General features: G+C 47.9%; 2 protein-coding genes across 4 annotated transcripts in view; both read left to right on the top strand.

Annotated features, from left to right (window-relative positions):
- The first annotated feature begins 14564 nt into the window (after positions 1-14564).
- LOC115892833 lies at positions 14565-16717 on the top strand. Its single transcript, XM_030915302.1, has 2 exons — positions 14565-14588; positions 16261-16717. Exons 1-2 carry the CDS (start codon positions 14565-14567, stop codon positions 16702-16704), a joined length of 468 nt encoding a protein of 155 aa, XP_030771162.1. The 3' UTR covers positions 16705-16717.
- NF2 (neurofibromin 2) overlaps positions 16318-23849 on the top strand; it is a 100083-nt gene continuing 92551 nt past the window's right edge. The window contains exon 1 of one of the 3 annotated variants that reach the window (XM_010359414.2): positions 16318-16873. In XM_010359414.2, the coding sequence (XP_010357716.1) occupies positions 16760-16873 (114 nt within the window). In that variant the 5' untranslated portion in view covers positions 16318-16759. The remainder of the gene's footprint in view (positions 16874-23849) is intronic. The other 2 variants (XM_010359409.2, XM_030914872.1) reach the window with 2 other exon arrangements.

Below are 23849 nucleotides of genomic sequence, written 5' to 3'. Positions count from 1 at the left end.
GGACAGGGAGGAGCTGACCTTGCTGGTTTAGGGGAAGAGGCTTTCACCAAAGCCTCCGCATTCCTGGCTGCCTCACACTCCCTCCCAGGTGAGGAGAATGAGGGAAGAGTGACCTGCAGCCTCCTCCTGTGGGTCTTAGCATTTCCAAAAAGGGTTTTCCATCTCTCTCCAGCCAAATAGGGCAGGAAAAAGGGTGGTGCTGAGAGCATGCCTCCACCCCTGCCTGGGAGAGATGGGATACGGGCCTCCCTCCTCGTCCTGTATGAACCACAGTGTGGACACTGACTAGAAGGGCAACCTCAAGACCCTCATCCCACCCCTAGCTACGGCGACCACATATCCCAGTTTATCCTGGACTTTCTCAGTTTTAGCACTGAAAGTCCTCCATCCCAGAAAACCCCTCAGTTCTGGACAAGCCAGAACCTTTGGTCACCCCAATTACGGCCCTAGTTCTCTCCCCAGGACATATACCCACTCCATCTCAGAATCTTTTCCTTGCTTAACTAAATCTATTTACCCTTCTTGAAAGGGATCAGGGGTCTGGGTGGGTAGCTCATTCCTGTAATCCCAGCACTTTGGGAGGCCGAGGTGGGTGGATCACCTGAGGTCAGGAGTTCAAGACCAGCCTGGCCAACATGGTGAAACCTCATCTCTACCAAAAATACAAAAATCAGCCGGGCGTGGTGGTGGGTACCTGTGGTCCCAGCTACTTGGGAGGCTGAGGCAGGAGAATTGCTTGAACCTAGGAAGTGGAGGTTGCAGTGAGCTGAGCTCATGCCACCGCACTCCAGCCTGGACAACAGAATGAGACTCCATGTCAAAAAAAAAAAAAAGGCGGGGGGGGGGGGAGGAAAAAGAAAGGGAAGGAAAAGGAAAAGGAAAGGAAGAAAGAGAGCAGGGATGGGGTCCAAGCTCGGTGGCCCACACATGTAATCACAGCACACTGGGAGGCCCAGGCAGGAGGATTACTTGAGGCCAGGATTTCTTTTCTTTTCTTTTTTTTTTTTTTTTGAGATGGAGTCTCGCTCTGTCACCCAGGCTGGAGTGCAGTGGCACGATCTCTGCTCACTGCAAGCTCTGCCTCTGGAGTTCACCCCATTCTCCTGCCTCAGCCTCTTGCGTAGCTGGGACTACAGGTGCCTGCCACCATGCCCGGCTAATTTTTTGTATTTTTTTTAGTAGAGACGGGGTTTCACCATGTTAGCCAGGATGGTCTCGATCTTCTGACCTCGTGATCTGCCCGCCTCGGCCTCCCAAAGTGCTGAGATTACAGGGGTGAGCCACTGCGCCCAGAGGCCAGGATTTCAAGACCAACCTGGGCAACATAGTGAGACCCTTGTCTCTCTACTAAAAATTTTAAAATGAACTGGGCATGGTAGTGTGTGCCTCTAGTCCCAGCTATTCAGAGGCTGAGGTGGGAGGACTGTTTGAGCCCAGGAGTTGGAGGCTGTAGTGAGATATGGTCGTGCCACTGCACTCCAGCCTGGACAACAGAACAAGACCTTCACTCTAAAAGAAAAGGGGTGGGCCAGGCACGGTGGCTCATGCCTGTAATTCTAGTACTTTGGGAGGCCAAGGCGGGCGGATCACCTGAGGTCGGGAGTTCAAGACCAGCCTGATCAACGTGGAGAAACCCCGTCTCTACTAAAAATACAAAATTAGCCAGGCATGGTGGCATGTGCCTATAGTCCCAGCTACTCAAGAGGCTGAGGCAGAAGAATCACTTGAACCTGGGAAGCAGAGGTTGTGGTGAGCCAAGATCGTGCCATTGCACTCTAGCCTGGGCAACAAGAGCAAAACTCCATCTCAAAAAAAAAAAAAAAAAGAAAAAGAAAAAAGAAAAAAGGGAGTGGAGGTGGAACTGGGCTCTCTTTGTGGCACTCAGTGACATACAATGCTGGTTAACTGAGCACCTGATGGGAACTGTCCTCACCCCACGGACCATTCATTCTGTGTAGCACACCAGTTGCTGCATTCTAGTCAGCAAACCAGTTAGGATAAAATTCCACCAATGGGCTGGGTGCAATAACTCATGCCTGTAATCCCACTTTGGGAGGCCGAGGTGGGCAGATAGCTTTGAGCTCAGGAGTTCAAGACCAACCTGGGCAATATGACAAAACCCCATCTCTACAAAAAATGCAAAAATTCACTGGGTGTGGTGGTGTACACCTGTAGTCCCAGCAATTCAGTAGGCTGAGGTGGGAGAATGGCTTGAACCCAGGAGGCGGACGTTGCAGTAAGCCAATATCGCATCACTGTACTCCAGCCTGGGTGACAGAGCCAGACCCTGTCACAAAAAAAAAAAAAAAAAAAAAAATCCACCAATAAAAAAGTGGCTGCGCACAGTAACTCACACCTATAATCCCAGCACTTTGGGAAGCTGAGGCAGGAGGATCACTTGAGGCCAGAGTTCAAGACCAGCCTGGGTAACATAGGAAGACCCTATCTCTACAAAAATAATTTTAAAATATTAGCTGGGCATGGTGGTGTATGCCTGTAGTCCCAGCTACTCGGGAGGCTGAGGCTAGAGTATCGCCTAAGCCCAAGAAGTCAAGGCTTCAGTGAGCCATGATCATGCCACTGTCCTCTGTCCTAGGACCTCTCTCTCTCTGAAGTTCCTTTCTGCCCACCACTATGTCTGTGACATCTTTTTCTCCTGAACATGTCTCCCACCCACCCCTCCTCTCCCTGCAGAGAGCTGACCCCTCATCTCCTGCCCTCCTCCCTTCCCAAAGCTGCCTTCCTGGAATCCACCTTCATAACTCTTTGCCAAGGTCTGTTATCCAATCTGCGAAGTGAAATGAGAGGAGCCAGGGACAAAGACAGATGGGCAGAGTCAGGCAGAGAGGAACAGGCAGGTTCATAAGTGTAAAATATCGACAAACCTGCCATCATCCATTCCCTGGGACAAATAGATCATCACCAAATGGGCTGCAGACGAGCAAAGAGACAAATTACCCAGCTGTGGCAGTGTCACCTGCTCCTTATTGATGGGCTTTTATGCTCAGACCCAACTGCTCTCTGAGAACTGTATCCTTCAGCTCCTATAGGACCCCAAACAGGAGGGAAAGGGACAAGAACGCTTTTATGTCTCACCTGGGGCAAGAGCCACAGACCTAAATCCCAGGCTTTCTGGACTATGCATCATATGCAGATATATGAATCATGTGCCTTTGACAGAGTGCCACATAAAAACATTAACAGGCCAGGCGAGGTGGCTCACGCCTGTAATCCTGGCACTTTGGGAGGCCGAGGCAGGAGGATCACTTGAGGTCAGGAGTTCGAGACCAGCCTGACTAACATGGTGAAACTCCATCTCTACTAAAAATACAAAAATTAGCTGGGTGTGGTGGTGCACTCCTGTAATCCCAGCTACTCGGGAGGCTGAGGCAGGAGAATTGCTTGAACCCGGGAGGCGGAGGTTGCAGTGAGCCGAGATCGCGCCACTGTACTCCAGCCTGGGCAACAGAGCGAGACTCCGGCTCAAAAAGTGCTACTCCGCGTATAGATTATAAATAATACAAATACTAGGGGAAAAAAATTAACTTGTTAAGTATAGAACAATTTCAAAGCTGGTGGAGTGGATTATAAACTGTTTATGCTATTGCCACAAGGTGGCGCCACTTTAGCAAGGAAGTAAATGCCCACATCCTGTCATTACTGAGCAAATCACATGGTTGTTGACTTGCTTGGGACACTAGCAATTGCTTTTTGTGCTATTATTTGGCCACGCACTGTTATTATAAACATCTTTAAAAGGCTATAACAAGACCGGGTGCAGTGGCTCATGCCTGTAATCCCAGCACTTTGGGAGGTCGAGAGAGGCGGATCACGAGGTCAGGAGTTTGAGAATGGCCTGGCCAACATGGTGAAACCCAATCTCTACTAAAAGTACAAAAATTAGCCGGGTGTGGTGGCACATGCCTGTAATCCTAGCTACTCAGGAGGCTGAGGCAGGATAATTGCTTGAACCCAGGAGACGGAGGTTGCAGTGAGCTGAGATTGCGCCACTGCACTCCAGCCTGGGTGACAGAACAAGACTCTATCTCAGAAAAAACAAAAACAAACCAACAAGAAAAAGGCTATAATAACATCATTCAAGCATTCCTGAAGGAGAGGGGCTAGTGCTGAAAAGTATGTCCTCAAATCAACACCTTTGGAGTGGATATTGGACATGATGAGATACTGTGAAGAAGACCAAACCACCTCCATGATAGGTGGTGCTGTTAATTTAGTAGACTGCCCGCAGGTACAGATAATGCTGCAAAGACACAAAGCAGGATCAAAAGCAAAAATGTGGTCAGATGGTTGTGCAAATTTATGAGTTATGTGAGTGCATTTCATCTCCTACTCGTATTCTTGGAACACAAAGTTTTGAATCATGTTAAGTTTACAGCAGGCATCCTTCTTGTAAAATATGACATTTAAACTAGGGAGGTTGGCCGGGCGTGGTGGCTCACGCTTGTGATCCCAGCACTTTGGAAGGCCATGGCGGGCGAATCACCAGAGGTTAGGAGTTTGAGACCAGCCTGGACAACATGGTGAAACCCGGTCTCTACTAAAAATACAAATATTGGCCGGGCGCGGTGGCTCAAGCCTGTAATCCCAGCACTTTGGGAGGCCGAGATGGGCGGATCACGAGGTCAGGAGATCAAGACCATCTTGGCTAACATGGTGAAACCCCGTCTCTACTAAAAATACAAAAAACTAGCCGGGCGACCTGGCGGGCGCCTGTAGTCCCAGCTACTCAGGAGGCTGAGGCAGGAGAATGGCGTGAACCCGGGAGGCGGAGCTTGCAGTGAGCTGAGATCCGGCCACTGCACTCCAGCCTGGGCGACAGAGCGAGACTCCGTCTCAAAAAAAAAAAAAAAAAAAAAAAAATACAAATATTATCCAGGCTTGGTGGCCCATGCCTGTAATCCCAGCTACTCGGGAGGCTGAGGCAGGAGAAGAGCTTGAACCCGGGAGGCAGAGGTTGCAGTGAGCCAAGATGGTGCCACTGCACTCCAGCCTGGGTGACAGAGCTAGACTCTGTCTCAAAAAGTAATAAATAAATAAATAAATAAAGTATGACATTCCTGGTCCTCCCCAGCATAAATCTGGCCACTTGAGTCCACTCCTGGAAGCAGGGAGCTATGAGTCGAATTGTGTTTCCTCAAAAAAAGATGTTGAAGTCCTAACCCCTAGTACCTCGGAATGTGACCTTATTTGGAAATAGGGTCTTGACAGAAGTAATAAAATTAAAATTAGGTCATTAGGGTGAGCCCTAATCCAGCATGACTAATGTCCTTGTGAACAGAGGACATTTAGGCTGGGCACAGTGGCTCTTACCTGTAATCTTAGCCCTGTAGGAGGCCGAGGTGGGCAGATCATTTGAACCCAAGAGTTCAAGACCAGCCTGGGCAACATGGCAAAACTCCATCTCTATAAAAATGCAAAAATCGCTGGGCACGGTGGCTCATGCCTGTAATCCCAGCACTTTGGGAGGCCAAGGCGGGTGGATCACCTGAGGCTGGGAGTTCGAGACCAGCCTGACTGACGTGGAAAAACCCATCTCTACTAAAAATACAAAATTAGCCTCGCATGGTGGTGCATGCCGGTAATCCCAGCTACTTGGGAGGCTGAGGCGGGAGAATTGCTTGAACCTGGAAGGCGGGTTGCGGTGAGCCGAGATTGCGCCACTGTACTCCAGCCTGAGCAACAAGAGCGAAACTCCGTCTCAAAAAAAAAAAAAAGAGCATTCAGTAACAATTCAATAAATTCGTGCTTTTAGGATGTATTTGCTATTTGCAATTCCATTTCTTTTTTTCTTTCTTTCTTTTTTTTTTTTTGAGACGGAGTCTCGCTCTGCCGCCCAGGCTGGAGTGCTGTGGCCAGATCTCAGCTCACTGCAAGCTCCGCCTCCCGGGTTTACACCATTCTCCTGCCTCAGCCTCCCGAGTTGCTGGGACTACAGGCGCCCGCCACCTCGCCCGGCTAATTTTCTGTATTTTTTTTTTAGTAGAGACGGGGTTTCACCGTGTTAGCCAGAATGGTCTCGATCTCCTGACCTCGTGATCCGCCCGTCTCGGCCTCCCAAAGTGCTGGGATTACAGGCTTGAGCCACCGTGCCAGGCCCATTTCTTTTTTTCTTTCTTTTTTTTTTTTTGAGATGGAGTCTTGCTCTGTTGCCCAGGCTGGAGTGCGATGGCATAGTCTCGGCTCACTGCAACCTCTGTCTCCCAGGTTCAAGTGATTCTCCTGCCTCAGCCTCCTGAGTAGCTGGGATTACAGGCATGTGCCACCACACCTGGCCTCCATTTCTTTTTTAAAATTATTTTTATTTCTTTGGCTGGGCAGGGTAGCTCATGCCTGTAATCCCAGCACTTTGGGAGGCGGAGGCAGGCAGATCACTTGAGGTCAGGAGTTTGAGACCAGCCTGGCCAACATGGTGAAACCCAGGGTCTACTAAAAATACAAAAATTAGCCAGGCGTGGTGGTGCACACTTGTAGTCCCAGCTACTTGGGAGGCTGAGGCAGGAGAATTACTTGAAACCAGGAGGCAGAGGTTGCAGCGAGCTGAGATCATGCCACTGCACTCCAGCCTGAGTGACAAAAGGAGACTCTATCTCAAATAATAATAATAATAATAATAATAATAATTGTTTTTTTCGAGACAGGGTCTCACTCCCATTGCCTAGGCTGAAGCGTAGTGGTGCCATCTCAGCTCACTGCAGCCTGGACTTCTTGGGCTCAAGCGATCCTCCCACCTCAGCCTCCAGAGTAGCTGGGACTGCAGGCTCGCACCACTATGTCCAGCTAATTTTTTTGTTGTTGTTGAGACGGAGTTTCGCTCTTATTGCCCAGGCTGGAGTACAATGGTGCTATCTCAGCTAGCTGCAATCTCAGCCTCCCAAATAGCTCAGATTACAGGCATGCGCCACCACGCCTGGCTAATTTTTTTGTATTTAGTAAAGATGGGGTTTCACCATGTTGGTCAGGCTGGTCTCAAACTCCTGACCTCAGGTAATCCACCTGGCTCAGCTTCCCAAAGTGCTGGGATTACAGGTGTGTGCCACTGCGTCTGGCCTAATTTTTTTATATTTTTAGTAGAGACAGAGTTTTGCCATATTGCCCAGGCTCGTCTCGAACTGCTGGGCTCAAGTAATCCTCCCTCCTTGGCCTCCCAAAGTGCAGGGATTACAGGGGAGCCACTGTGCCTTGCTCCCATTTCTTATTCTCTCTCTCTTTTTTTTTTTTTTTTTTTTGAGACGGAGTCTCGCTCTGTCACCCAGGCTGGAGTGCAGTGGCAGGATCTCGGCTCTCTGCAAGCTCCTTTTCCCGAGTTTACGCCATTCTCCTGCCTCAGCCTCCCAAGTAGCTGGGACTACAGGCGCCTGCCACCTTACCCGGCTAGTTTTTTAAAATATTTTTTAGTAGAGACGGGGTTTCACCGTGTTAGCCAGGATAGTGTTGATCTCCTGACCTTGTGATCCACCCGTCTCAGCCTCCCAAAGTGCTGGGATTACAGGCTTGAGGCACCGCACCCAGCCTATTCTCTCCTTTTTAAGTGATGATGAAATGAAGGCCAGGAAGTGGTAAAAATCTTTTTGAGGTAACACAGCACCTTGGACATAGGAGGTGCTCGATAAATTTGTTTTATTTTATTTTATTTTTTTCAGACGGAGTTTCTCTCTTGTTGCCCAGGCTGGGGTGTAATAGCGCAATCTCGGCTCACCGCAACCTCCACCTCCCAGGTTCAAGCAATTTTCCTGCCTCAGCCTCCCTAGTAGCTGGCATTACAGGCATGTGCCACCACGCCCGGCTAATTTTGTACTTTTAGTAGAGACCAGGTTTCTCCATGTTGGTCAGGCTGGTTTCGAACGCCCGACCTCAGGTGATCCACCCGACTCAGTCTCCCTAAGTGCTAGGATTACAGGCGTGAGTCACCACTCCTGGCTGATAAATATTAATTACTGTTTATGAGGGGCTTTTAAACTTGTCATACCATTTATTATTACAGTATTCCCATTTTTACAAATGGGGCAACTGAAGCTTAGAGAAGTTAAATTGCCCAAGGTCACAGAGAAGTAGAAATTCTACCTCAGGCCTGTCTGCCTCCACCATCAAGTGACATGCTAGAGAAATTCAAATCTCTGTAGTCTGGCCTGAAGAGAACAGAGAACAGGAGGAGGACTACTTATTTCCAAAGGTGTTCTAGGTCCAGATAGGAGTTATTACCTGCAGCCTGCTTTCATTCAGGTTCAGTACCCCAGTGTGGTGCCTTGGCTGAGCCTCTGACCATGCAAGGTCACCTGGGCCAGGGGATGTTTAATGAGTAGGGTTACCTCCCTAAGCCTCAGGCTGCAAGATAGGCAAGAACCTCTTAGTTTGCTTATTGCTATCTCTGGTGGTGCAGTTTACAAAAATGCATCTAGAACATCAGTCCAAACCTAAGCAAATGTAAGACAAAGTGACATTGAGACAGACATTTGAGAACTATATTCTATCAATACTCTTTTTGTTTTTTTTTTTTTTTTTGAGACAGAGTCTCACTCTGTCACCCAGGCTGGAGTGCAGTGGCATGATATTGGCTCATAGCAACCTCCTCCTCCCGGGTTCAAGAGATTCTCCTGCCTCAGGGTCCCGAGTAGCTGAAATTACAGGTGTCCACCACCACACCCAGCTAATTTTTTGTATTTTCAGTACAGACAGGGTTTCACCATGTTGGCCAGGCTGGTGTCGAACTCCTGACCTCAGGTGATCCACCCGCCTCAGCCTCCCAGAGTGCTGGGATTACAGGTGTGAGCCACCGTGCCCAGCCTATTGATACTCTTTAAAAAGTGTCAAGGCTGGCCGGACGCAGTGGCTCACGCCTGTAATCCCAGCATTTTGGGAGGCCGAGGTGGGTGGAATAATTGAGCCCAGGAGTTCAAGACCACATTGAGCAACATGGCGAAACCCTTCTCTACTGAAAATACAAAATTAGCGGGGCGTGGTGGCGCACGTCTGTAGTCCCAGCTACTAGGGAGGGCTGAGGCACGAGAATCCTGGAACCCGGCGAAGGTGGAGGTGGCAGTGAGTAGCTGAGACTACATCCATGCACCACCATGCCTGGCTAATTTTTTATATTTTTAGTAGAGATGAGGTTTTGTCATGTTGACCAGGCTCTTCATGAACTCCTGAGTTCAGGCAATCCACCCATCTTGGCCTCCCAAAGTGTTAGAGATACAGGCATGAACCACGCACCAGGCCTCAATGTTAATTTCTTGATTTTGATCATTTTATTACGATTAAGTAAAATATTAACATTAGAGGATGCTAAATGAGGGATATAGGGAAACTCTACTATTTTTGCAGGTTTTTAAGTCCAATATTAGGTCAAAATAAAAAGCTTATAAATTACACACGTTAAAAAATACTTTGTTGGTGGGGTGCGGTGGCTCACGCCTTTAATCCCAGCACTTTGGGAGGCTGAGCAGGCGGATCACTTGAGGTCAGGAGTTTGAGACTAGCCTGGCCAACATGGTGAAACCCTGTCTCTACCAAAAATACAAAAATTAGCCATGCGTGGTGGCGGGCACCTGTAATCCCAGCTACTCTGTAGGCTGAGACAGGAGAATTGCTTGAACCTGGGAGGTGGAGGTTGCAGTGAGCCGAGATTGCGCTACCGCACTCCAGCCTGGGCGACAGAGCAAGACTCCATCTCAAAAAACAAATGAACAAACAAAACAACTGTGTTATATAAGGTCTTGTCCCAATAAGAATAAATAAACAAGAACAAAACCTTTAAATAAGAGATCTATAACTGTGTAAAAATAAATAAAGCTAATGCAACAAATAAATAGTAAGTGGGTAGGAAAAAATTCACTGCAAAGTAAGCAAGAGCAGGAAGAATAAAAGAAAGCCAAAAATAAGGCAAGGTCGGCCGGGCGCGGTGGCTCAAGCCTGTAATCCCAGCACTTTGGGAGGCCGAGACGGGCGGATCACGAGGTCAGGAGATCGAGACCATCCTGGCTAACACGGTGAAACCCCGTCTCTACTAAAAATACAAAAAAACTAGCCGGGCGAGGTGGCGGGCGCCTGTAGTCCCAGCTACTCGGGAGGCTGAGACAGGAGAAGGGCGTAAACCCGGGAGGCGGAGCTTGCAGTGAGCTGAGATCCGGCCACTGCACTCCAGCCCCAGCGACAGAGTGAGACTCTGCCTCAAAAAAAAAAAAAAATAAATAATAATAAGGCAAGGTCAAGTACAATTGCCAGAGGCAGACATACAATTTGGCTCTAAGCTTCTGAACAGCAAGAAGAAAACTTGATTACTTGAGTTACAATGTGTGTAAGAGAAAAAAAGTTAAAATTTACATCCATACATGGAGTCCTGTGCATTTCTTAGAAAACTGTATTATAAAATATTTAGTGATGGGTGAGGAGAGTCATAATATATTAATGAAAGAAAAATTAACAAATTGGCCAGGTGTGGTGGTTCACACCTGTAATCCCAGCACTTTGGGAGGCCGAGGTGGGTGAATCAGGAGGTCAGGAGTTCAAGATCAACCAGGCCAAGATGGTGAAACCCCATCTCTACTAAAAATACAAAAAAATTAGCTGGGCATGGTGGCGGGTGCCTGTAATCTCAGCTACTTGGGAGGCTGAGGCAGAGAGCTGCTTGAACCCGGGAGGTAGAGGTTGCAGTGAACCAAGATTGCGCCACTGCACTCCAGGCCACAGAGCAAGACTCTGTCTCAAATAAAATAAAATAAATCATAAAACAATAAGTAGTATGTGAAAGCAATGGGTCAGTGGATTATGCAAGTTATAAATTGTTTTTCTTTCTTTTTTTTTTTTTGAGACGGAGTCTTGCCCTGTCGCCCAGGCTGGATTGCAGTAGCGCCATCTCAGCTCACTGCAACTTCCACTTCCTGGGTTCAAGCGATTCTCTTGCCTCAGCCTCCCCAATAGCTGGAACTATAGGCACCCACCACTGTGCTCAGCTAAGTTTTGTATTTTTTTTAGAGATGGGGTTTCACCATGTTGGTCAGGCTGGTCTCAAACTCCTGATCTGGTGATCTGCCCGCCTCAGCCTCCCAAAGTACTGGGATTACAGGAGTAAGCCACTGCTTGGTCAGGCTTGGTGACTCACACCTGTAATCCCAGCACTTTGGGATGCCGAGCTGGGAGGATTGCTTGAGGCCAGGAGTTTGAGACCAGCCTGGGCAATATAGAAAGATCCTTGTCTCTACAAAAAAAAAAATTTAAAAATTAGCATGGCATGGTGGCGCCTTCAGCCCCCGCTACTTGGGAGGCTGAAGTGCGAGGATCTCTTGACCCCAGGATTTCAAAGCTGCAATTAGATATGATCGTGTCATGGCAGCACTCCAGCTTGGGTGACAGAGTAAGTTCCCATTTCTTTACCAAAAAGTGTTTTTCTTTCTAGCTGTTTCAGTTTTCTATTGCTGTGTAATAAATTGCTACACATTTAGTGGCTTAAAATAACATACAGGCCAAGCGCGGTGGCTCACATCTGTAATCCCAGTACTTTGGGAGGCTGAGGCAGGAGAATGGCTTGAGCCCAGGAGTTTAAGACCAGCCTGGGCGACATCTCAAGACTGTGTCTCTACAAAAAGATAAAAAATTAACATGACGTGATGGTGCACGCCTGTAGTCCCAGCTACTCGGGAGGCTGAGGTGGAGGGATCACTTGATCCAGTGGAGGTTTAGGCTGAACCGTGCTCTTGCCACTGCACGGCAGCCTGGGCGACAAAGCGAGACCTTGTCTCAAAAACAAACAAACAAAAATCACCGCTGTAGAGCAGAGTTTCTTTATCTTGGCATTATTTACACTTTGGCCTGGATAATTCTTTGTTGTGGGGAGTTGTCCTGTGCATTGTGGAATGTTGAACATCATCATTGGCTTTTACTCTTAGAGACCAGGAACATCCCCCAGTTGTGACAACCAAAAAAGTCTCCAGACATTGCCAGATGTCCCCTGTAGGGCAGGGACCACTACCTGAGAACCACTGATCTGTAAGAGCAAAGTGTAAATCAGGTGAGATATGGATGAAACCACTCCTAGATGCAAATTGCAGCTCTACCGATCATGGCTGTGGGTAAATTACCTCATTTCAGCCTTATTCAGTTTCCTCAGATAGAAACTGAGGATATCATACCTACCAAATGTGGTTTTTGAAAAAGGTCAAAATAGTCTGGGCGCGGTGGCTCATATCTGTAATCCCAGCACTTTGGGAGGCTGAGGCGGGTGGATCACCTGAGGTCAGGAGTTCCAGACCAGCCTGGGCAACATGGTGAAACCTGTCTCTACTAAAATACAAAAAATTATCTGGGCATGGTGGCGCACCTGTAGTCCCATTTACTCGGGAGGCTGAGGCAGGATAATTGCTTGGGCCCCAGAGGCAGAGGTTGCAGTGAGCTGAGATCGTGCCACTGCACTACAGCTTGGGCTACAGAGTGAGACTCCGTGTCAAAAAAAAAAAAAAAAAAAAAAAAAAAAAGATAAATAAAGCATGCAAAGCACTTTGCAGAGTGCTGTATATGGTAAGCATTTAAAATATGGTAGCTACTAATGTTGTCCAGACCATAGTTGAGACCATAAGTATTTCCTTATGACCGTCACTCATTCATTCAACAGATATTTTTTAACTGGGGTCTGTGTGCCCGATCATAATGAGCTCTACCTGAATTGCCCCTCAGATCCTTATTTGGTGCATATAATTATCATCTGTGTTTATTTATTTATTTATTATTTTTTGTTTTGAGACGGATTTTCACTCGTTGCCCAGGCTGGAGTGCAATGACGCAACCTCGGCTCACTGCAACTTCTGCTTCCCAGGTTCAAGCGATTCTCCTGCCTCAGCCTCCCAAGTAGCTGGGATTACAGGCACCCAGCACCACGCCCAGCTAAGTTTTTGTATTTTTAGTAGAGACAGGGTTTCACCATGTTGTCCAGGCTGGTCTTGAACTCCTGACCTCAGGTGATCCACCCGCCTCGGCCTCCCAAAGTACTGGGATTACAAGCATGAGCCACTGCGCTTGGCCGTATTTATTCTTTGTGAATGACATTTTTTGGGAAGCTGGGGGTCTCGCTCTGTCACCCAGGCTGTAGTGCAATAGCACCATCATGGTTCACTGTAGACTCCAACTCCTGGTCTGAAGTGATCATCCCGCCTCAGCCCCGCTGAGTAGCTGAGACTGCAGGCACACTCCACCACAATGGCTAAATTTTTCTTTTTTTTTCTTTTTTTTTTTGAGACAAAGTCTTGCTCTGTCACCTAGGCTGGAGTGCAATGGCACAATCTCAGCTCACTGCAACCCCTGCCTCCAGGGTTCAAGTGATTCTCCTGTCTCAGCCTCTGGAGTAGCTGGGATTATAGGCATGCGCCACCACGCCTGGTTAATTTTTTTTTTTTTTTAATTTTTGTAGAGACGGGGTTTCACCATGTTGGCCAGGCTGGTCTTGAACTCCTGACCTTAAGTGATCCACCCGCCTCCGCCTCCCAAAGTGCTGGAATTATAGGTGTGAGCCACCGCACCTGGTGCACACTGGCTAAATTTTTAATTTTTTTTGTAGAGATGGGGTCTTACTGTGTTGCCCAGGATGGTCTCGAACTCCTGGCCTCATGTGATCCTCCAACCTTGGTCTTCCAAAGTGCTGTGATTACAGGTGTAAGCCACTGTGCCCAGCCTGTGAATGGCACTTTTATTATCAGCATAATATTCTATCACATCTACTTTTATTCCTGGCCCTGACCTCTCTTCTGGGATTCAAATCCACATGTCTAGCTATATGTCCTCTGGGGAACATTAAATTTGGCAATTAGCCCAGTGCCTAGCACCTGGTAAGTCTTTCCATAAAAATTAGCTATTACCGATCATCGGTGTCACTTTTTAGTCCCTGCTGTCTGATCCACCTCCTTTTGCTGCTCCTCACTGGGTTCCCAGTGTCACGTATTTTCTTTTCTTTTTTTTCTTTTTTGTTTTTTTTTTGAGACGTTGTCTCACACTCTCGCCCAGGCTGGAGTGCAGTGGCGCCATCTAGGCTCACTGCAAGCTCCGCCTTCCGGGTTCACACCATTCTGCTGCCTCAGCCTCCCGAGTAGCTGGGACTACAGGCGCCCGCCACCACGCCCGGCTAATTTTTTGTATTTTTAGTAGAGACGGGGTTTCACTGTGTCAGCCAGAGATGGTCTCGATCTCCTGACCTTGTGATCCGCCCGCCTCGGCCTCCCAAAGTGCTGAGATTACAGGCGTGAGCCACCGCGCCCGGCCAGTGTCACGTATTTTCTATCAGCAGCCGATTTGTTGTCCCTGTGGGGAGCCCAGAAAACCCAGCCCAGTTCTCTCCACCTGAAGCGATGATAATGAAGACACTCCCATGCTAAGCCCATACGGCCCCAAACAATCAGTTTTGGTGGGGAGAATTTGCTAGCAGAAGGCAGGACATAAAGTTCCCACAGCAGCCTCACTGGTTGTGGCAGCAAACCATTCCTGAGGCCTGGCCGGTGCTTCCTGGCACAGCAGGGGTCCGTGCAGAAGAGCTAGATTTATTCCATTAATATACCGTTACAGCAACAATGTCTGCTGAGTACTCTGGAACTGTAATTCACATTTCCCAAGTCTGTAGTAGGGATAATTTGGAAGCAGGGCAGCACAGTGCTAACCGGCAGGCTCTGGGTGGGACAGACCTGGGTTTGAGTCCTAGTTTTACCTTTCGCTGTCTGCATTATAGCCAGCGAGTGGCTCCATCATATCTCTCGGTATCTTCACCTGTGGAGTCGGGGTGATGTTAACGCTAGTTAACATTTATGGAGAGATTATTGTTCAGTTAAAACTCAGAAAACGGGGCGCGGTGGCTCACGCCTGTAATTCCAGCACTTTGGGAGGCCAAGGTGGGCAGATCACCTGAGATCGAAGTTCGAGACCAGCCTGGCCAACATGCTAAAACCCCGTTCCTACTAAAAATACAAAAATTAGCCGGGCGTGGTGGGGCGGGGGGGCGTCTGTAATCCCAGCTACTGGGGAGGCTGAGGCATGATAATCGCTTGAACCTGGGAGACGGAGGGTGCAGTGAGCCGAGACAGCCCCATTGCACTCCAGCCTGGGCAACGAGAGCAAAACTGTCTCAAAACGAAAAACAAAAGAAAAAACACAGTAAATTGTCCCTATTTGACTACTAAGAGCTATTTTAAAATAGAATTTATCTAAGTACAGTAAGGTATAATTATCCCCCTACACCCGTTACAACCCTTGATGACACTAAATAAATAATACATGAATATGGTTCAAAAATGGGCATCAGAGTATAAAATGAAGAATGCTTTCATTTTCCACCCAAATTCAGCAATTTCATAGGATGCCAGGCTCCATTCTAAAGCCTTATATGTATTCAGTGCGCTGAAATTCAACAACCTCACGAGGTAGGTATAACCATTAATATTAATTCTAGGCGGGGCGTGGTGGCTCACGCCTGTAATCCCAGCCCTTCGGGAGGCCGAGGCGGGCGGATCACCTGAGGTGGGTAGTTCGAGACCAACCTGACAAACATGGAGAAACCCCGTCTCTACTAAAAATACAAAATTAGCCGGGCGTGGTGGCGCATGCCTGTTATCCCAGCTACTCGGGAGGCTGGCGCAGGAAAATCGCTTGAACCCGGGAGGCGGAGGTTGCAGTGATCCGAGATCGCGCCATTGCACTCCAGCCTGGGCAACAACGAAACTCCGTCCCCCACCACTCCCCCCCAAAACATAATGATTCTAAAGGGAAGCAGAGGGATAGGGCGGAAAAGTGCCAGCAAATCTAACAGGCCTCCACAAGCGTCTTGAAAGTTTGAGAAGCTTAGGGGTCGGTATATGTGATTAACTGTCAAACAAGAATATTCGCCGGGTGTCCGAAGTGCGATCCCCTGGGGCGCCACACTCGGAGCCTACTTGAACCCAGACAGTCCCTCCCTGGGCCAACGAAGGACCCAATTCCCGCGCCCGGGATCCAGCTTCTACGTGGTTTCCCGGGAAAAGACAGTGGAGGTCCGCCGCCTCAACCAGTCTTGTTAGTGTGGCACAAAAGCGTTCGGAGTGACTGCCACTGTAGCCACTCAACGCCGAGCCCAGGCCTGCTTTTGCCGTTAGAGTGAAACTTTCCATTGGTGGAGTCACCCCGAAGGAGGCGGGACGGAGCGGGAAAGTCCTGCCTACCTTGGTCTTCCCAGCCAATCGCAGCATCCAGGTCGCAGAAACCAGGCGGCAGCCTCCGGTTCGGTTGCGCTGTGCGTAGTGGTCTGGGAGACCTGAGGGCGGGGCCGGGAGCAGGCCCCGGGCTGTGGGGAGGGTACGTTTCCCGCGGGCGCGCGGAGTGAGGACGGTGACAGCCACGCGCGCGCATACGCGCCCGACTGCAGCGCGGCCCCGCGACCCTAGTCTGCCGCTGAGAGGCGCGCAGAGTCTGGGCCGCTGCCGTCTAGGGTTCCCGGCCCGAGGCGTCCCCGGCATCTCCGGCCTGAATCCCGGAGTGCCAGGTCGCGCCTGCACCGACGGTCCCGGCTCCCGTGCCCTCCCAGGAGCCGTCAGGGCCCGCCCCCCAACTCCGCTTTCCGCCCGGGCAGGGTCCTCGCGGCCCATGCTGGCCGCTGGGGACCCGCGCAGCCCAGACCGTTCCCGGGCCGGCCAGCCGGCCACCATGGTGGCCCTGAGGCCTGTGCAGCAACTCCAGGGGGGCTAAAGGGCTCAGAGTGCAGGCCTTGGGGCGCGAGGGTCCCGGGCCTAAGCCCCGAGCCATGGCTGGGGCCATCGCTTCCCGCATGAGCTTCAGCTCTCTCAAGAGGAAGCAACCCAAGACGTTCACCGTGCGGATCGTCACCATGGACGCCGAGATGGAGTTCAATTGCGAGGTAACCGGCCGGCGGCCCCGACTGCTGCGGTGACAGTCGAGGTGGAAACTCGAGAGGTTCTCTTTATATCATCTTAATGGGTGTAGCTAGAGACGGGCAGAACCGGAAGGAGCCAACTAGGCCCAAAACCTCATGTTAAAGATGATTGCTGCTTTTTTTAGGGCTTTTGGGTTTTAGCATTTCCTGAATGTTATTTTCATTCATTGTTATTGGAAGAAGCTGGATGCTCCTGTGATAGAAAATTCCGGATTTCAGTGTCAGGCTTAAGTTAGGCTTACGCTTAACCGCTTGAAAGTTTATTCTTTCATTAGGTAATATTGTTATGTACCCAGGTATTAGAAGTTGCGTCTTGTTTATTGGAAAGCCAATACTTGTTTTCCTTTTCTAAAGCTTACATATTCTGGAAAAAAAACCCTTTGAAGAACGATATAATATCTCATACTTACTTTCCACATAGTTTCCAACATGATGATTAACAGCTATCAGTTGTTCAGTATTTTCAAAGTGCCAGACATTTGCACATTTAATCCTCAGAACAAACCCATTTATCTAGTAAATGGCAAGGTGGGGTTTTGAACTAAGCTCACAGCCGGTACAGTACTGCTTCTCAAGTAATTTAAGTTCTTGCTACTAAAGGTGTGGTTTGTGGACCAGCAGCATTGGCAGCAGTAACCAAGGGTTGGCATGCTTTTTCTGTACAGGACCACATAGTAAATATTTTCAACTTTGTAGACTAGAGAATCTCTGTTGGAGCTATTCAGCTCTTCAGCTCTGTCACTGTAACACAAAAGCAGCCTTAGATAAGATCAGCTTCCAGCATGACAGCTTAGGGAACCCACTCCTCTGTAAAACTGGTGAAAATTCTTTCGTTTTGAGACAGTCTCACTCTGCCACCCAGGCTGGCATGCAGTAGTGTGATCATGGCGCACTGCAACCCCGACTGACCTCCGTGGCTCAATCAGTCCTCCTGCCTTGGCCTCCTGAGTAACTGGGACCACAGGTGTGTGCACCACACCTGGCTAATTTTTTTTTTTTTTTTTGAGATGTAGTCTCGTTCTGCCATCCAGAGTGCACTGGGCTGGAGTGCAATGGCGCGATCTCGGCTCACTGCCACCTCCACCTCCCAGGTTCAAGCAGTTCTCCTGCTTCAGCCTTCCAGGTAGCTGGGATTACAGGCATGTGCCATCACGTCTGGCTAATTTTTCTATTTTTAGTAGAGACAGGGTTTCAACATATTGGGCAGGCTGATCTTGAACTCCTGACCTCGTGACCAGCCCACCTGGGCCTCCCAAAGTGGTGGGAAAGTGGTGCTATTACAGATGTGAGCCACCGTGCCCAGCCTCACCTAGCTAATTTTTGTAGAGACAAGGGTTTTGCCATGTTGCCTAGGCTGATCTTGAACTCCTGACCTCAGCAATCCGCTGGCCTTGGACTCCCAAAGTGATGGGATTACAGACGGAGCCACCATGTCTGGCCCAAAAATTCTTTATTAAAATCAACTATTTAAACCTTCTGGCAATGGTCCTGAGGGCAAACAACAAATGAAACACCTATTCAAGAAAATCTACAAATTCGGTAAGAAAGATGAGAGGATATGGTATTTGAACCAAGATCATTCCCTCCTTACCCACTCCTAGCTTAGTGAGGTAGAGCTTCTACTCCAGACTATTGCAGACCGAAACATGGGGCACCGCTCCCTCAGCTCCCAAATCAAATGCTTTCTTCCCAGGAAAAGCTGGACATCAGCATTTCTTATCCTACCCAGAGCTGCTTGTTGCTGAGGTTAAAACCTGTGTGAGTGCAACTGAAAGTTGGAGCTCCCTTTTTTTTTCTTTTGAGATGGAGTTTTGCTCTTTTTGCCCAGGCTGGAGTGCAATGGTGTGATCTCGCCTCACCGCAACCTCCGCCTCCCAGGTTCAAGCGATTCTCCCACCTCAGCCTCCCGAGTAGCTGGGATTGTAGGCTTGCCCCACTACGTCTGGCTGATTTTGTATTTTTATTAGAGACGGGTTTCTCCATGCTGGTCAGGCTGGTCTTGAACTCCCGACCTCAGGTGATCCGCCTGCCTCGGCCTCCCAAAGTGTTGGGATTACAGGGGTGAGCCACCGCGCCCGGCTAAAGTTGGAGCTCCCTTCTTCCACCTAGTCCCTACTTGTGGAACAGGATTGTACCTTGGGCATGGCATACTGAAACTACTGGCGCCCCAATTGCTCATCCACCAGTTCTAGCAGGCTGAGCCTCAGGTTGTTGTGGTCCCCTGCCTCCTTCCACCAAGTGCTCAGTTCCTAGAGTGCGGCTATCTCTCAGAAGCTCTCCACGCTCCTTCCCCCCAGCTCCAGAGCCTTTCTCCGGGATTTTGCCTGAGGAGAGAAGCAGGCCCTAAAACAGATAGCTCCTAATCTCTTTCCAATGGTAGTGACTTCATTTGCAATACAGTGTGTAGAAATTCATGCCTAAGGGCAATTTGGAGATGTGAAGGTTTTGATGAGAGGCAATTGGGAGATTTACGGATTTAATGGAAATGCAGCCTAGACTGTAGGTCTCCTGGTTTACTGGAAAGAATTGGGGAATAAGACAGCTGGGAGAAGCCCTTCTAGGATCAGAATAAGGATCAAACGTTGACCATAGCATGGTGGCTCACGCCTGTAATCCCAGCACTTTGGGAGGCTGAGGCAGGCAGATCATCTGAGGTCAGGAGTTCAAGACCAGCTTGGCCAATATGGTGAAACCCCGTCTCTACTAAAAATACAAAAATTAGCTGGACATGGTGGCATACACCTGTAATCCCAGCTATTTGGGAGGCCGAAGCAAGAGAATCACGTAAACCGGGAGGTGGAAGTTGCAGTGAGCCAAGATCATGCCATTGCACTCCAGCCTGGGTGACAGAGTGAAACTCTGTCCTGTCACAAAACAAAACAAAACATGCACCACAGACCTCTGAGGTGATGGATGTCCCTCCTGCCCTGGTTGTATCATTATACCTTGTATATTAATGTATCAAAATACCGCAGGTACCCCCAACATATGTACAACTATTATGAATCAATAAAAAAACAATTTGAAAAGTAAAGTATGTGGCGGAGGTGGAAAAAAATGCTTTCCTCCAAACAGGCACAATTTGATTTTATCAGTTTGTAGAGCAAGAGCAAGTTATGCCTCAGTGCGTTGTTGAAAATAATAGAACAATATACCCCAATTAGTGGAGCGTCATAGCTGGGTGTGGTCAAGGAGAAAAAAGAAGAGAACCCTACCAAAACCACTGTCATCCCAGGGTGACTGTGGGCATACCCAAAGCTGCACCTCCCTGAAGAGCAATATCATAGGCCTTAACACTCTTCAGGGGAAATGGATTTCACTCAAATAATCCAGCCAGTTATTAAAGAAATAACAATTAGCACTGGAGAGGGGATACCAGTCCCCAAAGTTGCTACAGTATATTATCTAAAATGTCATTTTCAACAAAAAATTATGAGACATACAAAGAAACAGGAAAATATGACACATACACTGAAAAAAAGCTGGCAACAGAAATTGCCTGTGAGACAAGGGGCCAGATTTAATGAAAAAGGCTTCAAACTAGCCATTAGTTTCACAGTACTAAAGGAAAATGTGATGACAAAGAAGTAAAGGACAGTATGACACTGTTTCATCAATTAAAGAATATCAATAAAGATATGGAAATTATAAAAAAATGAAAATTCTGGAGTTGAAAGTACAATAACAACTGGGCAGGGTGGCTCACGCCTGTAATCCCAGCACTTTGGGAGGCTGAGGCTGGTGATCACCTGAGGTCAGGAGTTCGAGACCAGCCTGACCAACATGGTGAAACCCCATCTTTACTAAAAATACAAAAATTAGCTGTGCGTAGTGGCCGGCACCTGTAGTCCCAGCTACTCGGGAGGTTGAGGCAGGAGAATTGCATGACCCTGGGAGGCGGAGGTTGCAGTGAGCCGAGATTGCGCCACTGCACTCCAGCCTGGGTGACAGAGTGAGACTCCATCTCAAAAAAAGAAAAAAATAGAAAGAAAGTACAATAACAAATTTTAAAATGCACTAGAGGGACTCAATAATAGATTTGAACTGGGTGAGGAAAGAATTAGTGATTTTTTTTTTTTTTCTTTTTGAGACGGTGTCTCGCTCTGTTGCCTAGGCTGGAGTGCAGTGGTGCAATCTCGGCTTACTGCAACCTCTGCCTCCCCGGTTCAAGCAATTCTCCTGCCTCAGCCACTGCACAGTGGCTTTGGGAGCACTTTGGGGGGCTGAGGCGAGTGGATCACCTGAGGTCAGGAGTTCAAGACCAGCCTGGCCGACATGCTGAAACCTTGTCTCTACAAAAATTAGTGGGGCATGATGGTGGGTGTGTGTAATCCCAGCTGCTTGGGAGGTTGAAGCAGGAGAATTGCTTGAATCCGGGAGGCAGAGGTTGCGGTAAGCAGAGATTGTACCACTGCACTCTAGCCTGGGCGACAGAGTGAGACTCTATCTCAAAAAAAAAAAAAAAAAAAAAAAATAGATTGATAGAGATTACGCATGCTGAAGATTAGAAGAAAAGAATGAAGAAAAATGAGCAGAGCCTCAGAAATGTGGGAGATCACTAAGCATGCCAACATATGCATAATGGGAATACCAGAAGAGGATAGAAAAGGAAGCAGAAAAAACCTTTGGAAAAAAAAGGCTGAAACTTCCCAAATTTTTTGAAAAACATTAACCTATACATTTAGAAAGCTTAATGAACTCCAAGTAAGATAAATACAGAGATCCACAAAAAGACATATCATGCTAAAAATGCTGACAGTCAGATGAGAAGAAAATCTTGAAAACCAAAAGAAAAAAAGGATCCATCACTTTCAAGGGAGCCCCAATAAGATTAACAGCAGATTTCTCAGTAGAAACCGTAAGGGCCGTAGACAGTGGGATAACATCTTCAAAATACTCTAAGAAAAATCCCATCAACTAAGAATCCTGTATTTAGCAAAGCTAGATATAGATGAACTGGACATTTCAAAATGAAGATGATGGCCAGGCGCAGTGGCTCATACCTGTAATCCCAGCGCATTGGGAGGTTGAGGTGGGTGGGTCACCTGAGGTCAGGAGTTCAAGACCAGCCTGAACAACATGATGAAACCCTGTCTCTACTAAAAATAGAAAGATTAGCTGGGCGTGGTGGTGCACACCTGTAATCCCAGCTAGTTGGGAGGCTGAGGCAGGAGAATTTCATGAACCCAGGAGGTAGAAGTTGCAGTGAGTCAAGATTGCACCATTGCACTCTAGCCTGGGCAATAGAGTGAGACTCCATCTCATAAAGAAAAAAATAAACAAAAGTTGAAATTTCTCAGATAAACAAAAGCCAAAAGCTGAGAGGATTTATTGCTTGAAGACCTGCCCTAGAGGAAATATTGAAGTAAATTCTTCAGGCTGAAAGCAAGAGACACCAGACAGTAATTTAAATCCATACAAATAAACAAAGAACACTGGTAAAGGTAATTATGTAATTATGAAAGACAGTATAAATGCATATTTTTCTCCTCTTAACTGATTAAGAAACAATCATATAAACAGTATGTATATAATGTTTTGTTGGGCTTACAAAAAATGTATGTGTAATACATTTGCCAATAACAGCACAAAGGAGCTGGGTGGGAGCAAAGCTCTATGGGCTAAGGAAATGGCTACAGATCTTAAAATAACAACTGTAACAACATTTTGACCATGCTAGGATTACACCCGTAATCCCAGCACTTTGGGAGGCCGAGGCGAGCGAATCACCTGAAGTCAGGAGATCAAGAACAGCCTGACCAACATGGAGAAACCCGTCTCTACTAAAAATAGCAAGATTAGCTAGGCGTGATGATGCATGCCTGTAATCCCAGCTACTCAGGAGGCTGAGGCAGGAGAATCACTTGAACCCGAGAGGTAGAGGTTGCAGTGGGCCAAGATTGTACCATTGCACTCCAGCCTGGGCAACGAGTGAAGCTCCCATCTCAAAAAACAAAACAGAACAAAAATCTTTTATTGGGTATGTAAGTTTAATAGATGGATATGTAATAGATACATGTATAACAATAAGGCCATGAAAAAGGGGGAAAAGGAATGGAGTTATATAGGAATAACTCCTAAGTAAATATGACTATATATCACTGGAATTAAGCTAGCATAAACCTGAAGCTGATTCTTTCCTTTTTTTGCGAGACGGAGTGTTGCTCTATTGCCCAGGCTGGAGTCCAATGCCATGATCTTGGTTCACTGCAACCTCCGCCTTCTGGGTTCAAGTGATTCTCCTGCCTCAGCCTTCTGAATAGCTGGGATTACAGGCATGCGCCACCACACTGGCTAATTTTTGTATTTTTTTAGTAGAGACAGGGTTTCACTATGTTTGCTAGGCTGATCTTGAACTCCTAAACTCAGGTGATCTGCCCGCCTTGGACTCCCAAAGTGCTGGGATTACAGGCATGAGCCACCATGCACGGCCAATCTGAAGCTGATTCTGATATGTTGAGATTACATAGTAAATCCCAAAGCAACCACTAAAAAAACAAAAGCCTGAAAAACTAGTGAAATAATTGTTAAATAAATTTAAATGTTTCATTAGAAAATATGCACTTAAATTAATAGAAAGTAGTAAAGGAGGAATAGAGAAATAAAAAGAATGTGAAATACGTCAGGTGCAGTGGCTCACGCCTCTAATCCCAGCACTTTGGGAGGCCGAGGTGGGCAGGTCACCTGAGGTCAGGAGTTTGAGACTAGCCTGGCCAACATGGTGAAACCCTGTCTCTACTAAAAATACAAAAATTAGCCATGCATGGTGGCACATGCCTGTAATCCCAGCTACTTGGGAGGCTGAGGCAGGGAAATCACTTGAACCCAGGAGGCAGAGGTTGCAGTGAGCCGAGATCATGCCACTGCACTCCAACCTGGGTGACAGAGCGAGACTCCATCCCCTCTACCTGAAAAAAAAAAAAAAAAAAAAAAAGATGTG

The sequence above is a fragment of the Rhinopithecus roxellana genome, chromosome 13 (genome assembly GCF_007565055.1).
Source record: "Rhinopithecus roxellana isolate Shanxi Qingling chromosome 13, ASM756505v1, whole genome shotgun sequence".
Classification (NCBI taxonomy): domain Eukaryota; kingdom Metazoa; phylum Chordata; class Mammalia; order Primates; family Cercopithecidae; genus Rhinopithecus; species Rhinopithecus roxellana.
Note: the sequence above shows the minus strand (reverse complement) of the source record. Positions and strands in the feature narration are given on the sequence as shown.